This window comes from Mauremys reevesii, linkage group 24 (genome assembly GCF_016161935.1).
Source record: "Mauremys reevesii isolate NIE-2019 linkage group 24, ASM1616193v1, whole genome shotgun sequence".
NCBI lineage: Eukaryota > Metazoa > Chordata > Testudines > Geoemydidae > Mauremys > Mauremys reevesii.
In genome coordinates, this window is record NC_052646.1 from 15,638,888 (window position 1) to 15,656,382 (window position 17,495).

At 67.9% G+C, this 17,495-nt stretch overlaps 1 protein-coding gene across 3 annotated transcripts; it reads left to right on the forward strand.

Moving 5' to 3' along the window:
* The first annotated feature begins 945 nt into the window (after positions 1–945).
* LOC120390710 (beta-1,4-galactosyltransferase 3-like) lies at positions 946–15,745 on the forward strand. Of its 3 annotated transcripts, none has more exons than XM_039513530.1 (8): positions 946–1,090; positions 9,181–9,267; positions 11,808–12,146; positions 12,518–12,753; positions 13,267–13,454; positions 13,990–14,112; positions 14,456–14,560; positions 15,406–15,745. In XM_039513530.1, exons 3-8 carry the CDS (start codon positions 11,873–11,875, stop codon positions 15,554–15,556), a joined length of 1,077 nt encoding a protein of 358 aa, XP_039369464.1. In that variant the 5' UTR covers positions 946–1,090; positions 9,181–9,267; positions 11,808–11,872; the 3' UTR covers positions 15,557–15,745. The 3 variants fall into 3 exon arrangements, with proteins under 3 accessions (XP_039369464.1, XP_039369466.1, XP_039369465.1); XM_039513532.1 differs by lacking the exon at positions 946–1,090 and adding an exon at positions 8,690–8,730; XM_039513531.1 differs by lacking the exon at positions 946–1,090 and adding an exon at positions 8,967–9,047.
* The last annotated feature ends 1,750 nt before the right edge of the window (positions 15,746–17,495 follow it).

Below are 17,495 nucleotides of genomic sequence, written 5' to 3' on the forward strand. Positions count from 1 at the left end.
GAGCAACACCCCAAGGGGATTTTAAACCCACCAGTGATGGAGAATCCCCTGCGGCCACTAGGAAATTATCCCCAAGGGGAATTACTCCCACATTGCTAAAAAAATTCCCTCTTATTTCCCATCTGGATTCATCTAGCTTCAAATCCCGGCAGTTGGTGGGTGTTACAGGGGCCCCTGCTGGATCAAAAAGCCCGGTATTAAATATTCGTCCCCCACGCAGGTGTTCACGGACAGGGATCAGGTCCCCCCGTAACTTTCCTTTGTTCGGCTCAACAGGCAGAGCTGCTGGAGTCTCTCACCCTAAGGCAGGGTTTCCAACCCTGAAATCATTCCCCCTGGATTCTTCTCTGGCCCCCTCCCCGATTCATCAGCAATCGGGGGCACCAGGTCTGGGCCTGGTTTGCCAGCCCAGTCACCCTGGGGCCAGATCCAGAGGGAAAAAATCTCTCTGCTCCCACTCATGCCTCCCCAGTTGGTGCACCCCAGGAGCGCCTCAGCATTACCCCAGGACTGTCATGTGCAGCCGCTGAACCCCCACAGCCCCCCTGATCTTTCTCAGCAGCGCCGGTCCCCAGGGGGGAGCCCCCAGCCTGTGAGTCTGGCTGACGCTCTTTGCTCCAACAAAGTGGGGATTTGCCGCAGCATTTTTTGCCAGGCCACTGCGTGCCTCAGTTTCCCCCGTGTTTGGCACAGCTTCCCCGGGTGGCGAGTGATGGGGGAGGAGAGGGAAAGGGGCAAGCTAGAGCTATGGGCCTGAGCAGGGGGTAAAAAGTCCACACACCCCCGCCCCGCCAGCTGTGAGGTACAGCCCCCCCTACTGCCCCCCCCGCGTAGATAGTTGGTCTCGCCCCCTCCCCCCTCCCAAGTTGGTCTCTCCCGCCACTCCCAGGTTGGTGTCTCCCCCTGTGGACCGTCTCTCCGAACCCGCGCTCGTCTCTGACCCTCCGGCCGAGCCCCGCCCCCTCTCTCGGCCAATGGGAGCCCAGCCGCCCCGGTGACGCGAATAGCCCCGCCCCCGGCGGGGCAGGGAGGAGCGGGGGCGCGCAACGGGCACGTGCCCGGCCCGGCCGCCCGGATTCAGAGCGAGAGGGTGAGAGCCGGGGCCCGCGCCCCGCCCCCCGTGGGTAGCCCCCTCCCCTCGGCCCCCCCCCCCGGAGACCCCAGCCCCATACCCACCCCTCCCCTGTGCACCCCCGGGGTATCCCCTGTCCCGCCCCGTGGGAGCCCTCCCCATACCCACCCCTGGGTATCCCCTGTCCTGCCCCTACCCCCTCCTCTGCCCCCGGAGACCCAGGGTATCCCCTGTCCTGCCCCTACCCCCTCCCTCTGCCCCCGGAGACCCCGGGGTATCCCCTGTCCCGCCCCCCGTGGGGAGCCCCCTCCCGCTGCGCCCCGGAGATCCCTGCCCCTCCCCACCCCTCCCTGTGCACCCCGGGATATCCCTGTCCTGCCCCCGTGGGGAGCCCCTCCCCTCTGCCCCCGGAGACCCCAGCCCCATACCCACCCTCCCTGTGCACCCCGGGTATCCCTGTCCTGCCCCGTGGGGAGCCCTTCCCTCTGCGCCCCCGGGGACCCCGCCCTGTACCCACCCCTCCCCTCTGCCCCCGGAGACCCCTGCCCCATACCCACCCCTCCCTGTGCACCCCGGGATCCCTGCCCCTGATCACCCCTCCCTGTGCACCCCGGGATATCCCCTGTCCTGCCCCGTGGGGAGCCCTCCCCTCTGCCCCCGGAGACCCCTGCCCCATACCCACCCCTCCCTCTGCCCCCGGAGACCCCGCCCTGTACCCACCCCTCCCTGTGCACCCCGGGTGTCCCCTGTCCTGCCCCGTGGGGAGCCCCTCCCGCTGCGCCCTCCGGGATCCCCGCCCTGTACCCACCCCTCCTCTGCCCCCGGAGATCCCCGCCCCATACCCACCCTCCCTGTGCGCCCCAGGCTATCCCCTGTCCCGCCCCGTGGGAGCCCCTCCCCTCTGCCCCCGGAGACCCCGCCCTGTACCCACCCCTCCCTGTGCACCCCGGGTGTCCCCGCCCCGTGGGGAGCCCCTCCTCTGCCCCCGGAGACCCCTGCCCTGTACCCACCCCTCCTCTGCCCCCGGAGACCCCCGCCCGTACCCACCCCTCCCCTCTGCCCCCGGAGACCCCGCCCCATACCCACCCTCCCTGTGCACCCCGGGTATCCCTGTCCCGCCCCGTGGGAGCCCCTCCTCTGCCCCCGGGACCCCGCCCCGTACCCACCCCTCCCCTCTGCCCCCGGAGACCCCGCCCCATACCCACCCCTCCCTGTGCACCCCGGGATCCCTGCCCCTGATCACCCCTCCTGTGCACCCCGGATATCCCCTGTCCCGCCCCGTGGGAGAGCCCCCTCCCGCTGCGCCCCGGGATCCCCCGTACCCACCCCCTCCCGCTGCGCCCCGGAGACCCCGCCCCATACCCACCCCTCCCTGTGCACCCCCGGGGTATCCCCTGTCCCGCCCCCCGTGGGGAGCCCCTTCCCCTCTGCGCCCCCCCCGGGGACCCCCGCCCCGTACCCACCCCTCCCCTTTGCACCCCCGGGGATCCCTGCCCCCTGATCACCCCTCCCCTGTGCACCCCCGGAATATCCCCTGTCCCGCCCCGTGGGAGCCCTCCCGCTGCGCCCGGGATCCCCGCCTGTACCCACCCCTCCCGCTGCGCCCCGGAGACCCCGCCCCATACCCACCCCTCCCTGTGCACCCCCGGGGTATCCCCTGTCCCGCCCCGTGGGAGCCCTTCCCTCTGCGCCCGGGACCCCGCCTGCACTCCACCCCTCCCTGTGCACCCCGGGATCCCTGCCCCTGATCACCCCTCCCTGTGCACCCCGAATATCCCCTGTCCCGCCCCGTGGGGAGCCCTCCCTCTGCGCCCCGGGACCCCGCCTGCACCCACCTCCTCTGTGCACCCCGGGTGTTCCTGCCCCGCCCCGTGGGAGCCCCTCCCTGCTGCGCCTCCCGGGATCCCCGCCTGCACCCACCCCTCCCCTGTGCACCCACGGGATATCCCTGTCCCGCCCCGTCGGGAGCCCTCCCCTGTGCGCCCGGGTGTCCCCGCCCCTGGTCACCCCTCCGCTGTGCACCCCGGGACCCCGCCCCTGGTCACCTCCTCCTGTGCGCCCCAGGCTATCCCCTGTCCCGCCCCGTGGGAGCCCTCCTCTGCGCCCCTTGGGGTGTCCCCGCCCCTGGTCATCCCTCCTCTGTGCGCCCCGGGACCCCACCCCTGGTCACCCCTCCCCTGTGCACCCTCGGGATATCCCCTGTCCCGCCCCCCGTGGGGAGCCCCCTCCTCTGTGCGCCCCCCGGGGTGTCCCCTGGTCATCCCTCCTCTGTGCGCCCCCGGGGTGTCCCCTGCCCCCCATGGGGAGCCGCCTGCCCTGTGCACCCCCAAGGTATCCCCTGCCCCTGGTCACCCCTCCCTGTGCACCCCGGGAGACCCCGCCCCTGGTCACCCCTCCCTGTGCGCCCTGTGGTGTCCCCTGTCCTGCCCCGTGGGAGCCCCTCGCCTGTGCGCCCCTGGGGTATCCCCCCCACCCCTCCCCTGTGCACCCCCCGGGGTGTCCCCTGCCCCGCCCCCCTCCTCTGTGCACCCCGGGTATCCCCTGCCCCAAGAGCACCTCTCCTGTACACACCCAGGATATCCCCTGTCCCGCCTCCCTGTACGCCCCGGGTATCCCCTGCCCCGGGAGCACCTCCCCAGCTGCTCCCTCCCTGTGCACTCCTGGGGACCCCACCCTTACCCACCCTCCCCTGTGCACCCTCGGGATATCCCCTGTCCCGCCCCGTGGGAGCCCTCCCCTCTGCGCCCGGGGTCTCCTCCCCCCGGGAGCACCTCTCCCCGGTGCACTCCCCGGGGACCCCCGCCCCCGGTCACCCCTCCCCTGTGCAGCCCTGGGATATCCCCTGCCCCCCTCCTCTGCGCCCCCTGGGGTATCCTCCCCCCAGAGCACCTCTCCCCTGGTCACCCCGCCCCTGGTCACCCCTCCCTGTGTGCCCCCAGGGTGTCCCCGCCCGCCCCATGGGGAGTACCTCTCCCCTCTGTGCCCCCTGGGGACCCCTGCCCCCTGGTCACCCCTCCCCTGTGCACCCCCGGGATATCCCCTGCCCTGCCCCCTGTGGGGAGTCCCCTCGCCTGTGAGCCCCCACGGTATCCCCTGCCCATCCCTCCTCTGCGCACCCGGGGTCGCCCCGGCCCCACCCCTCCCCTCTGTGCCCCCCGGGGTATCCTCCCCCGGGGAGCACCTCTCCCCTGCCCCCCTCCTCTGTGCGCCCCCGGGGTATTTACCCACCAGGAGCAACTCCTCCCCTGTGCATCCCTGGGATATCCCCTGCCCTGTCCCTGGGGTATCCCCTGCTCCCTACCCACCCCTCCCCTGTGCACCCCCGGGGTGGCCCCCGCCCCGTGTGGGGAGCAGCCTGCCCTGTGCGCCCCTGGGGTATCCCCCGCCCACCCCTCCCCGTGTGCCTCCGGGGTACCCCCCCACCAGGAGCACCTCCCTTGCTGCTCCTCCCTGTGCACCCCCGGGACCCCGCCCCTAGTCACCCCTCCCTTTGCGCCCGGGTATCCCCTGCCCCGCCCCTTCTCTGTGCGCCCAGGGTATCCCCTGGGAGCACCTCCCCTGCTGCTCCTCCTCTGCACCCCCCGGGGTATCCCCCGTCCACCCCTCCCGGTGTGCTTTTGGGGTACCCCCACGGGGGGGGAGCTCCTCCTCTGCTGCTCCCTCCCCTGTGCACCCCCAGGGTATTCCCTGCCCCCTGGACCCCCCACCCCCTCTGCCCCCCCGGGGTATCCCCTGCCCCCTGTTCAGCCCGCCCCGGTTCCCGCGCTCCCCACGTATCCCCTGCCCCGCCCGCCAGAGCATCTCCTCCCCTGCTGCGCCCTCCCCTGTGCACCCCTGGGATATCCCCCGCGTCCTGCTCACCCCTCCCCTGTGTGCCTCCGGGTACCCCCACGGTGAGTGCCCCTCCCCTGCCTCCTTCCCTGATGCTTCCTCCCATGTGCACCCCTGCGTGTACCTCCCGCCCCACAGAGAGCACCTCTCCCCTGCTTCCCCACCCCTTCCCCTGGGATACCCCAAGCCCTACTCCCACAGCCCACCCTCCATGAGGAGCACCCCTTCCCCTGCCACCCCCCTTCTGCTGTGCATGCCCCGCCCCCCATTGGGAGCCCCCTCCCCTGTGCACCCCCAGGGTACCTCCCACCCCTGCTTCCACCAGCCTGTCCCCCACGGGGAGCACCCCCTCCCCCTCCTCTGTGCAGCCCTGGGGTATGACCTGCCCCCCACGGAGAGCACGCTGCCTCCCTGGGTACCCCACCCCTGCTTCCCCAGCCTGCCCCCTGTGGGGGGCGCCCCACCCTGCCCCCTCCTCTGTGCAGCCCCGGGGTACCTCCTGCCCCCTGCTCTTCCGAGTCCATCCCCCACGGGGATCGCTCCCTCGCCCTATGGGAGTATGTGGGGGTGGGCAGGCTGACCCCCCCCAGGGGAAGGGTAATGAGCTGGGGTGCTCCTCGAACTCCAGGTGCTCAGCGTTCGGCCCTGCCCCATGGGGCTCCTCATGCCAGCCCTGCCCCCATGCCCGTTGGAGGGCCAGATCAGCCCTTTGGGCCCTTCCCTGCCCCCCTGGGTCAGACCTCACATCTAGCTGGTATCTCACCCGCTCCGTGCCCGCCCCCCTCACTCAGCCCTGGGCCCCTCCAGCCTGCTGCCCCCGTCCTCTCGGGATGGGCAGGGAGCGCAGGGCCGGGAAGCGTGGCGGTGTCTGGTTTTCGGCGCTGGGGGGTCTCCGGGCGGCAGGGGAGTTGCTCGCCCAGTCCTTGGGGTGCTGGGCTATAGAGTTGGAGGCCTGGCACCCCTGCTACTGACCCCACTCCCCTCCCAGAGCTCGGAGAGAACTCAGGAGTCCTGGTTCCCGCCCCTTCTCCTTCCACCCCCTAGATCCCACTCTCCTTCCAGAGCTGGGTCCACCTCCGTCCAAGTCCCACCCGCCCAGCACGAGGCAGTGCCGGCTGGTCCAGCAGAAGCTGCCAAGCCCCTGGTTACGCAGCAGCCTGTGGAACTCGCTGCCACTGGAAGTCCCTGAGGCCAGAAACAAAGCGACTCTCCAAACGGACGGCGCCACGTGCACAGGGGTTTTATTCCTTCCTGACCCAGTTTCATCCGCAGACGCTGCTGGATGCCAGCACTACCCAGTTCCAGCGTGTCTCTCCCGGTGACTCAGAGGCCAAGCTGGTCTCATGAGCTCATCAGGACTCCTGGGTTCTGTCCCCAGCTCTGGGAGGAGAGTGGGGTCTAGTGGTTAGAGTAAGGGGGGGCTGGGAATTAGGACTTCTGGGTTCTCTCCCCAGCTCTGGGAGGGGGAATGGGGTCTAATGCGAAGGTGGGGAGATGGGATCAAGACTCCCAGGTTCTGCCCCTATCTCTGGGAGGTGAGCGAGGTCTGGTGGTTAGAGCAGGGGCGGATGAAGCTGGGACTATCCCGGCACTGTCAGTCCCAGCATGCAGTGGGGCGGTTCCTTGGCCCGTCGGATCGATTCTGGTGCCGAGATTTTTGCGGCCAAGTTTCCCCGGGCCTCTGCTTTTCGCCAGCGCTTTCTGGGCGACTTTTCCCTCTGTGTGCGGCAGGGTGAGGCCAGCGCTGCGCCTGGGCCTGGGGGGTGCTGGTTGACAGGGGCGGAGGAGAGACCCTAGTAGGATCGCGGGACAGGAGAAGAGGCCCGGTAGCGAGCCCGTCGCAGTGAGGACGGAGCAGCGAGGGTCGGGGTGCGGGGAGGAAATGGGAGGCTCGTGGATGTAGCCAGGAACCAGTGGCTGGAGGTTAAAGCCGGGCAAATTCCACCTCAGGCGTGGGGTGGGGCCACGGGGCCGGGTCGGGAGCTGGCGGGACGCCCGGTGTTGCGGCCCTTTATAAAGCAGCTGGTGGGGAAACTGAGGCACAGAGCAGGGGCGTGGCTTGGCCTTGCTCGCCCCGCTTCCCTCTCTCCCTCCCCCCGTGGGCACCCACCCCCTCCCCCACATTCCACCCCATGCCTGCACTGCCCCCCACACACTGATCTCACCCTCCGAGCACAGGATCTCCCTCCCCTGCCCCAGCACAGGGGACAGACCCCCAGGGCTAGCTCAGCACTGCCGGGACCTCCCATCTCCAGCTGAGGGTCCCGGGATTCCCCCCCCGCACCCCGTGGGCTCCCGTTAGCCGGGCGGGTGCCGGCTCTGGGCGTGGACCTGGCCCTGTCTCCGAAAGGGCCTGTGTCGGGCCGTTGGTCTGGGCCTGGCTCCGTGCCCGTCTCCCTGCTGGCTCTGTGCCCCTCCTGGGTGCAATCCCCATGCCGCTGGCTGTTAATGAGCCATTGTCTGGCGAGGGAGCCTGCTGGCGGCTGGCTGCAGGGGAGTCCGTGGAGCAGAACCCGTCCCTGCCTCTGGGGATGGATCAGGGCCAGCACCCACTGGGGGGGGGAAGGGCCCCATTCCACCCCCCTGAGCCAGGTGGTCCCCTGGCCTGGGGCCAGATTGGGGTGCAGGGGTTGGCATGGCCTTGCTGTGCAGAATGGTGCCAAGGGCCAGGCTGTTGGCTCACGTCCATCCCCCTGACGTCAGGTCTGCGCACGGCCAGCACCTGTGTAAATGCCACATTAGTGCCGGTGCACGGGGGAGTCAGCTGAGCTTAGAAGGTGAGGTGGGGCGGGGCTGGGAGCCAGGTCTCCTGGGTTGTATCCCCAGCTCTGGGATGGGAGTGGGGTCTAGTGGTTAGAGCTGTGGGGGCTGGGATCCCAGACTCCTGGGTTCTATCCTTGGAAGAGGAGTGGGGTCTAGTGGTTAGAGCGAGGGGGCTTGGGGCGTGTTGGGGACCAGGACTCCTGGGTTCTATCCCCAGCTCTGGGAGGGGAGTGGGGTCTCGTGGTTAGAGCTGTGGGGGCTGGGAGTCAGGACTCCTGGGTTCTATCCCTGTCTCGCATGCCCATTCCTTCGCTGCAGACTTGCAGTCCTTGCTGGGGTGGAGCCGGCTAGGGAGGGCAGGGGGGGTTGAGGTCTCACACGGGAGCAGTGTTGGCTCATTTCACCTTGCGGCTTTACTGGTATTTGTCTGTGGTGGGGCGCGCAGCTTGTTCCCTGCACAGACAGAGGTAGAGCAACCTCGGACTTCGATCCTTCCCCGTGTTTCCCCTCTGGGCACGTTGCCGTCCCGAAACCACAGTGTAGAACAAAGAGAGGCTGGGCTTGCATCAGGGCAAGAAAACTCGCTCGTCTTGCGCTGCTGACGTAAATCCACTCCCAGCTCTGGTCACTGGGTGGCTGTTCCCCGGCTGCGCCACCCCAGAAGTGGCTGCATCTCAACATTGGGCGAGCCGTCCCCAGGTGGCACTCCCATGGGACCTTTGTAACCCAGCCAAGGACTCAAACACACTACATCCTGCTTTCTTCCTCGAGCCGCAGGCCGATAGCTGCCGGCGGTGGAGTGGGGGGGTCTGGGCACACGCCCCACGCTGTAAGGAAGGGGCGTCTGGCGGGCACCCTGTGATGGGGTTTGCTGCTTTCCAAACCTCGGGCCCTTTAAGAGGGATGAGGAGTGGCTGCCTGGCAACCCCTGGTTGTCTAAGCAACAGCACGCTGGCTCGCCCAGCAAGGGGGGGGGAGGGGCTGAATCCAGCGGGCTCTGTGCCTGCCCCCTGGGGTCCAGGCTGGGTTTCTGGGGCCCTGGCATGGCCCATGCCCGCCTTGGGGTGAGAGCCCAGGTGCCCTGGCATCTCTCGCTGGGCAGGGCTGGGCAGGGGTGGGAGACCTGCAGGGAGCGGAGCTGGGGGCTCTGTGCTGTGGGGAGCAGGGCGGGGGCTCAGTAGGGGGGGTGCCGTGCTGCAGGGAGCGGGGCAGGGGGGGCAGCTGGGGGGCTCATTTCCTTTTCCCTTGGGAACCCCAATTTCCACAAGCCCTGCCCCATTTCCCCTTGGACGTTTTTCTCCTTAACATCCTGGCGCAGCGTTGTTGGGGCCGTGGCCAGCTGCCGCGCTCTCCCCCAGAGGTGGCTGCATTTCAGCCCTAGGTAAAGCGGTGGGATGGAAAAAGGGGGTGGGTCTTTTGTCTCAGCCCCTATTCCCCCCCCTCACCCCCCCCCCCGCTTCCCCACTGTATCCTTCCTGCTTCCTCTCACACTCTCCTCCTCTTCCTCTCCCCAGGCGCCCCACGGACAGAGCCCAGAGCCAGCTGCAGGGAGTGAGAGCCGTCCCGGCGGAGCGGGCTGGGGGGGCGCTGCCCATCTCGAGGTGAGTACCCCGGATTCCGCTCCCCCAGGCCAGGCTGGGCACTGGAGCAAACTGGGGGGTGGGGCCACAGGGCCTTTGCCTTGTAGGGGGGCGCTGGCTCTGCTCCGGCCCCGTGGAGGTGGGGTTGGGGAGTCCCTGGACCCCTCCTGCCCTGGCGTGGGCAGAGGCTGGGCACCAGCGTCAGTCCAGGATACGGATCAGAGCGGCCAGGCCCTGGAATTGCACAAGGCTGGTCAATCCGGAGAAACCAGTTCCCAGACCTAGGTAGCGGGGGGCAGGGGACACCATGATGGGTAGGGGCTGGGAGCCAGGACACCTGGGTTCTGTGCTGGGGAGGGGAGTGGGGTCAAGTGGGTAGAGCGGGGGGAGGAGGGACTGGGAGCCAGGACGCCTGGGTTCCCTTGGTGCTGTTGGCCTTGCTGCTGGAATGATCCCCTCCCCCTAACAGCAGCAGGCCCAGGGACAAAGGGTTCCTGCAAAGTATGTCAAACATCCAGCCCCCAGGGCACATGAAAGCAGCCGCCTTCCCAGGTCAGGGCCTGGACGCTGGGCTAGGTGGAGCCGAATCCCAGCAGGGGAGCACCCCACAGCCAGGACCCAAGCAGGCCAGCCTCAGCGCCAACCACTGCATCCCCCTCCCAGAGCAGGGGATAGAACCCAGGAGTCCTGCCTTCCGCCCCCACACCCCTCCCAGAGCAGGGGATAGAACCCAGGAGTCCTGCCTTCCGCCCCCACACCCCTCCCAGAGCAGGGGATAGAACCCAGGAGTCCTGCCTTCCGCACCCACACCCTCCCAGAACAGGGGTTAGGACCCAGGAGTCCTGCCTTCCGCCCCCACACCCTTCCCAGAGCAGGGGATAGAACCCAGGAGTCCTGCCTTCCGCCCCCACACCCTCCCAGAACAGGGGTTAGGACCCAGGAGTCCTGCCTTCCGCCCCCACACCCTTCCCAGAGCAGGGGATAGAACCCAGGAGTCCCGCCTTCCAACCCCCCCAACCCCACACCCCTCCCAGAGCAGGGGATACAACCCAGGAGTCCTGCCTTCCGCCCTCACACCCTCCCAGAACAGGGGATAGGACCCAGGAGTCCTGCCTTCCGCCCTCACACCCTCCCAGAACAGGGGATAGGACCCAGGAGTCCTGCCTTCCGCCCCCACACCCCTCCCAGAGCAGGGGATAGAATCCAGGAGTCCTGCCTTCCGCCCCCACACCCCTCCCAGAGCAGGGGATAGAACCCAGGAGTCCTGCCTTCCGCCCCCACACCCCTCCCAGAGCAGGGGATAGAACCCAGGAGTCCTGCCTTCCGCCCCCACACCCTCCCAGAGCAGGGGATAGAACCCAGGAGTCCTGCTTTCTGCCCTCGCACCCCTCCCAGAACAGGGGATAGGACCCAGGAATCCTGCCTTCCAACCCCCCAACCCCACACCCCTCCCAGAGCAGGGGATAGAACCCAGGAGTCCTGGCTCCCAGGCTCCTCCCCTTCCCAACCACTAGACCCCACTCCCATCCCAGAGCTGGGATAGGACCCAGGAGTCCTGGCTGGCTCCCAGCTGTCCGGTGGGAGGGGCGGGGAACCTGGGTGGAGACACTTGTTGAGCCAGGGGCTGGCTGGCTTTTGTCTTCCCTGATTTCCCAATTCCTGCCACCATTCCTGCAGCAGCATCTGACTCACACCTCAGGCAGGTGAGGTCGTGAGCCGGTATCCAGGACACCTGGGTTCTTTGCCAGGCACTGGGAGGTGAGTGGAGGCTAAGGGGTTAGAGCAGGGGGCGGGGGAGCCAGGACTCCTGGGTTCTCTCCCCTGCTGTGGGAGGGAAGAGGGGGGTTAGAGCAGGGGGGCGGGGAGCCAGGACTCCTGGGTTCTCTCCCCTGCTGTGGGAGGGAAGAGGGGCTCAGGGGTTAGAGCAGGGGGGCGGGGAGCCAGGACTCCTGGGTTCTCTCCCCTGCTGTGGGAGGGAAGAGGGGCTCGGGGGTTAGGGCAGGGGGGCTGGGAGCCAGGACTCCTGGGTTCTCTCCCCTGCTCTGGGAGGGAAGAGGGGCTCAGGGGTTAGAGCAGGGGGGCGGGGAGCCAGGACTCCTGCCCTCTCCCCTGCTGTGGGAGGAAGAGGGTCTAGGGGTTAGAGCAGGGGGGCGGGGAGCCAGGACTCCTGGGTTCTCTCCCCTGCTCTGGGAGGGAAGAGGGGCTCCGGGGTTAGCGCAGGGGGGCGGGGAGCCAGGACTCCTGGGTTCTCTCCCCTGCTGTGGGAGGGAAGAGGGGGGTTAGAGCAGGGGGGCGGGGAGCCAGGACTCCTGGGTTCTCTCCCCTGCTGTGGGAGGGAAGAGGGGCTCGGGGGTTAGAGCAGGGGGGCGGGGAGCCAGGACTCCTGGGTTCTCTCCCCTGCTGTGGGAGGGACGAGGGGGGTTAGAGCAGGGGGGCGGGGCGCCAGGACTCCTGGGGTCTCTCCCTGCTGTGGTTAGAGCAGGGGGGCGGGGAGCCAGTGCGGTTGGTTTACAGGTGGCCCGGGGGCTCATGCTACCTCCCTTCTCCCGGCCTGTGCCCAGGACGCGGGGCCGTAGCCGTCCCCGCCCGCCCGCCGGCCATGGCTAGATGATCCCGGCCCCGCGCCATGCTGCAGTCCCGCGGCCGGTACCTGCTGCTCCTGCTGGGGGTGCAGCTGGTGGTGATGGCGCTGCTGTACCACGAGGGCTACCGCCGGCGGGTCGCCTACTTCCTGGGCATCTTCTACAAGGGGGGGGCCCCGGCCGGGCTGGGGGGCCCGCAGGGCGCCGCCCACAACGCCTCGCTGCCCGGCGACGTCTACGCCAACCTCAGCCTCATCGCCCGGCCCCCGCTGCGGCCCGAGGAACTGCCCTACTGCCCTGAGACCTCCCCGTTCCTAGGTAAGGGGCGCTCGGAGCCCTGGCTCCGGGGGGGGTGGGGGGGAGTGGTGACCGTAGGGGGTGCTGGGCTCAGGACAGCTGGGTTCTATCCCGTCTCTGGGAGGGGAGTGGGGTCTAGTGGGTAGAGCAAGGGGTTTGGAGTCAGGACTCCTGGGTTCTCTCCCTGGCTCGGTCGGGAGAGTGGAGTCTAGTGGTTAGACCAGGGCAGCTGGGAGCCTGGACTCCTGAGTTCTGTCCCTGGCTGTGGGAGTGGGACAGAGATTTGGGGGCTCCTATGGATTTGAAGCCTCTCTGTGGGATATGGGGGGGCGGCCCCCCAGAGCTGTGAACCCCAAGTTTGCTAGGGCTCAGACGTTTGCCCTGCCCTGCAGGGGGCCCGATCCGGGTGACCTTCCCCCCGGGGCTGACCCTGGAGGGGATTGTGCGCAAGAACCCCTACGTGACGGCCGGGGGCAGGTACCAGCCCCCCGACTGCGACCCCCTGCACCGCACGGCCGTCATCATCCCCCACCGCAACCGGGAGCAGCACCTGCGCTACCTCCTCTACTTCCTGCACCCGTTCCTGCAGCGCCAGCAGCTCAGCTACGGCATCTACATCATCCACCAGGTGCACTGGGTGCCGGGGGGTGGTGGGGGGGTTGGCTCTTGGGGGTTAGAGCAGGATGGGCTGGGAGCCAGGACTCCTGGGTTCTAGCCCAGCTCTGGGAGGGGAGTGGGGTCTAGTGATTATAGCAGGGAGGCTGCGGGCCAGGACTCCTGGATTCTATCCCGGCTCTGGGAGGGGAGTAGTGTCTAGTGGTTAGAGCAGGGAGGCTGGGGGCCAGGACTCCTGGGTTCTATCCCGGCTCTGGGAGGGAGGCTGGGGGCCAGGACTCCTGGATTCTATCCCGGCTCTGGGAGGGGAGTAGTGTCTAGTGGTTAGAGCAGGGAGGCTGGGGGCCAGGACTCCTGGGTTCTTTCCTGGCTTGGGGTGATTAGTGGGGCATATAGGTTAGAGCAGGTGGGCTGAGAGCCAGGACTCCCGGGTTCTATCTCAGCTCTGGGAGGAGGGTGTGGGCTAGTGGTTAGAGCAGGGGGCTGGCAGTAACCCTCCGTTGTCCCCCCTCCTCCCACCCGCCAGGCAGGGAACTACACCTTTAACCGGGCCAAGCTGCTGAACGTGGGGTTCAAGGAGGCGATGAAGGATGAGGACTGGGACTGCATGTTCTTCCACGACGTTGACCTCATCCCTGAGGACGACCGCAACCTGTACACCTGCGACCGCTTCCCCAAGCACGCCGCCGTCGCCATGGACAAATTCGGATACAAGTGGGTCCCTGCACCCCCCACCCCAGAGGTGGCTGCATCTCCATGCTGGGCAAAGGGTGCCCAGATAACCGGCCCGCCACGTCTTCACGCCGGGCGAGGATAACCAGCCCCTGAGCACCACCACAGAGGTGCTGTGTCTCCGTGCCAGGCGAGGGGTCCCTGGATAACCAGCCCTGCACCCCACCCCAGAGGTGGCTGCATCTCCATGCTGGGCGAGGGGTGCCCAGTTAACCAGCCCGCCATGTCTTTACGCCGGGCGAGGGATCCCTGGATAACCAGCCCCCGAGCCCCACCCCAGAGGGGCTGCATCTTGCCAGGCAAGGGGTCCCCGTATAATCGGAGCTCATGCCCCGCTCCAGAGGTGGCCACATCTCCATGCTGAGCGAGGGGGTAACCTGTATAACCAGCCCCCGTGCTCCACCCCAGCGGGGGCCGCATCTCTGGCAAGTGTGATTGACAGCCTGGATTCACCCTCCCCCACCATCACTGCCCATCCGGAGTGCCCCCCGCTGACGCTGCCCCCTCTTCCCGGTAGGTTGCCCTACAAGACGTACTTCGGGGGGGTGTCGGCTTTGACCCCGGAGCAGTACATGAAGATGAACGGTTTCCCCAACAACTACTGGGGCTGGGGGGGCGAAGACGATGACATCGCTGCGAGGTAGGGGGCGGGGCTGTGGGAGAGGGGGCGGGGCTTTGGGGGGGTGGGGCCTTGGGCAGCCTCACAGCCAATCACCCCTTTGGGTTCTCCCACCCGGGGTGAGGATTCTCATATGACACCTGCTGGGCTAGCCCAGGTTTATGGGAGGGGCCACACGGTCTGTTATACAGGTAGGGAAACTGAGGCACATGTGCAGAATAGCCGGGGAGAGAACCCAGGAGTCCTGGCTCCCGGCCCCCCTGCCGTGAGGCTGGATGGGCCTGTGGGTGGGATGGGCGGCGGGACGACAGGATACCAGGCTCGATGGGCCCATCGTTTTTAACCCTGCCTCCTCTCCCCGCAGGGTGGCGCTGAGTGGGATGCTGATCTCCCGGCCCTCCATCCAGCACGGCCGCTACCGCATGATCAAACACGGCCACGACAAGGGCAACGAGCAGAACCCCAGGAGGTGACGGGGGCAGGGGAACGGGGGGGTCGGGGTGGGGGGAGGGATCCCCTCAGTGGGCGAGGGGAGTGGTGTTGGGAGCTCGGGGATCCTGGCAGCGGGGGAGGGGAGCAGCCTGTGGGGGTGGGGGATCCTGGCAGCTGGGGAGGGGAATGGGATGGGGCTTGCATGGGTGGGCGGGGGTTCCTGGCAGCGAGGGAGGGGAATGGGGTTGGTGGTGGGGAGGGGCTTAGTGGGGTTCCTGGCAGCATGGGTGGGAGGAGGCTCCTGGCAGCAGGGGAATGAGGTGGGGTTGGTGGTGGTGGTGGGGTGGGGAGTTCTTGGCAGCAGGGGAGGGGAATGGGGTGGGGCTTGCATGGGTGGGAGGAGGATCCTGGCAGCGAGGGAGGGGAATGGAGTGGGGCTTGGTGTGTGTGTGGGGATCCTGGCAGCAGGGGAGGGAATGGGGTTGGTGGGGAGGGGCTTAGTGGGGCGGTTCCTGGCAGCATGGGTGGGAGGAGGCTCCTGGCAGCAGGGGGAATGAGGTGGGGTTGGTGGTGGTGGTGGGGTTCTTGGCAGCAGGGAGGAATGGGGTGGGGCTCGCAGGGGGGGGAGGAGGATCCTGGCAGCGAGGGAGGGGAATGGAGTGGGGCTTGGTGTGTGGGGGATCCTGGTGGGGGGGGGGATCCTGGCAGCAGGGGGGGAATGAGGTGGGGCTTGGTGGGGGGGGATCCTGGCAGCGGGGAGGGAATGGGGTGGGGCTTGGTGGGAAGGGGAAATTGTGTGGGAATTGGGCATCATCCCAGCAGTGGGCAAGATGTGTGGGGGGGTGTCCCTTGTCCGGCTAACCCCATCCCCCGCCCCCCCAGGTTTAACCTGCTGGCCAAGACGCGTCGGACCTGGCGCCAGGACGGCATGAACACGCTGGACTATCAGCTGCTGGCCAGGGAGCTCCAGCCCCTCTACACCAACATCACCGTCGCCATCGGCACCGAGAAGGGCCTGCGGCGCCCCACGTGACCTCCCCGCCCGCACGGGGGCTGGGACTGGGGGGGGGTGGCTGGCCCCCGGACTGGACCCCCCGATCCACCCTGGACTGAGCAACCAAAGATGCCCAGCTGGAGGGGGTGGGGCCTTGGGCTGGAGTGCGGAGTGGGGAGCGATTGGGCCCCTGAGCTGGGGCAGGGGATGTGGGGTGCACCAGGGAGTGGGGCCCTGATTGGGGGGGAATTGGGCCCCCAAGCTGGTTGGGGGGGGTGCAGGCAGGGGAGGGGGCCCCTGATGCCCCTGCTCCTAGAGGGCGAACGGGGGAGGGAATCAGGGCCTGACTCCCCCCAGAGCCATTCACCAGGGCTGGTTTTTTATACAGATGTCTCTTGGGGGGGCGGGTTTTGTCTCTGGGGGGGGTGGGGTTTGCTGTCCTGCCCATAGAGGGGGCTGCCCCCCCTGTGCACAGACTTTCTTATTAAAGTGCAATTTATTTTACTGCAGCCGTGTTCCCCTCCCCCCAGCCTTGTTTGTTCTTGGGCGGGGGAGGGGGGCATTGGCCATGGGCAGGGCCAGGCCACCTGGCTGCCATGGGGGGGCCACCGGCCGTGCTGGGCCCATGTGGGAGGGGAGGCATTGGCCATGCCACGGCCCAGCTCCGATTGCCCTGGGGCTGCCAGCACCTGTGTCCCTCTTCTCTGCCCCCAGGGGCTCCCCAGAAAGCTGGGCCCCAGTGCCCAGCTCCCTCCTGCAACAACAAGAGCTGCCAGAGACCCACCCTCCCCTGGGCTGATGGGATGAGTTTGGGGGGGGGGGGGAGTATGAGACTCTGGACCCCCTTCCCCTCCCCCACAGCCCCCCATGCAGTGCCTGGGGCTACCTCCCCAAATGTAGATGGGGCTCCTGGTCATGCAGCCATAGGTGGGGGGAGGGGACTGAGGGGCACCAGCAGAGCTGGGTGGGGAGGGGCAGGGCTCGTGTGGCAGGGGGCTGCAGGTTAGGATTGAGGGGAGCCCAGGGCTGGGCTATCTAGGGGCTGTGGGTGGGGATTGAGGAGCACTGGGGGGGGCAGGAGAGCTCAGGCCTGGGTGTAGCTAGAGGCTGCGGGTCCCCCAGTGTCACCACAACCCTACACTGCAATTCTCTAGCAGGGCTCATTCCCTGTTGCGGTGGGGGGCGGGGGGGAATCTCCAGCAGCTGCTTCCTCCCCCTCTCCCAGCTGAAGGAAGTGAGAGTGAAAAAGAGCAGTTAAAAGAAACACACATTCCCAGCTGCAGGAAGATCTGGCCTGGGGGGCGGCTCCGGAATCTCAGCCGTCAGTTAAAAATACAGTTCTGCTTCGAGCCCCTGCAAGTGGGGAGAAAAGCTGAAAAGTCTGGGGAGCTGCCCCGGGGACAAGCGACACTGCCTGAGTCTGCCGAGAGCCTGAGCCCAGTGCTGGGACAGGAGGGAGAACTGTGCCAGGTGGGAGCAATGCTGCCTGAGTCTGCCGAGAGCCTGAGCCCAGTGCTGGGAGAGGAGGGAGAACTGTGCCAGGTGGGAGCAATGCTGCCTGAGTCTGCCAAGAGCCTGAGCTGTTCACTGGGCAGAGCTAGGCCAGGTCCTAGGGGCCCCGGTCCTGGGGGGGTGGGAGGAGGTGTCACTGGGTCCAATTCTCGTACAGCTGGGCCTGATCCTCGGCTAGCTCAGCAGGCAGAGAAAGTTCCTGGTCCTCCAGCCCAGCAGCATTTCAGGGACGCTGGGCGTGGCCCCCCTGCCTGGGCCCCTGGCGTCCTCCCCTGCCCCCCGGTTGGCATCAGAGTTGCCGCAGGCCCTGTGCAGCTTCCTGGCTGGGGGTGCCCAGGAATCCCCCAGCTGGTCACAGTGCAGGGAGAGGGTGTCCCCAGCTGGGCCCACAGAAAGCTGCGGTGTGAGGCCGGCTGGGGCCTCTACGTGTAGCCTGTTCGCCTGGGGCAGGGGGCAGTAGCCAAAC

Bases quoted from the DNA above. Each gene is read 5' to 3' on its own strand.
- LOC120390710 (XM_039513530.1), top strand. From the start codon at position 11,873: ATGCTGCAGTCCCGCGGCCGGTACCTGCTGCTCCTGCTGGGGGTGCAG. The intron at 13,455-13,989 runs GTGGGTCCCTGC...TCTTCCCGGTAG, and splicing joins ATGGACAAATTCGGATACAA to GTTGCCCTACAAGACGTACT. The intron at 14,561-15,405 runs GTGACGGGGGCA...CCGCCCCCCCAG, and splicing joins AACGAGCAGAACCCCAGGAG to GTTTAACCTGCTGGCCAAGA.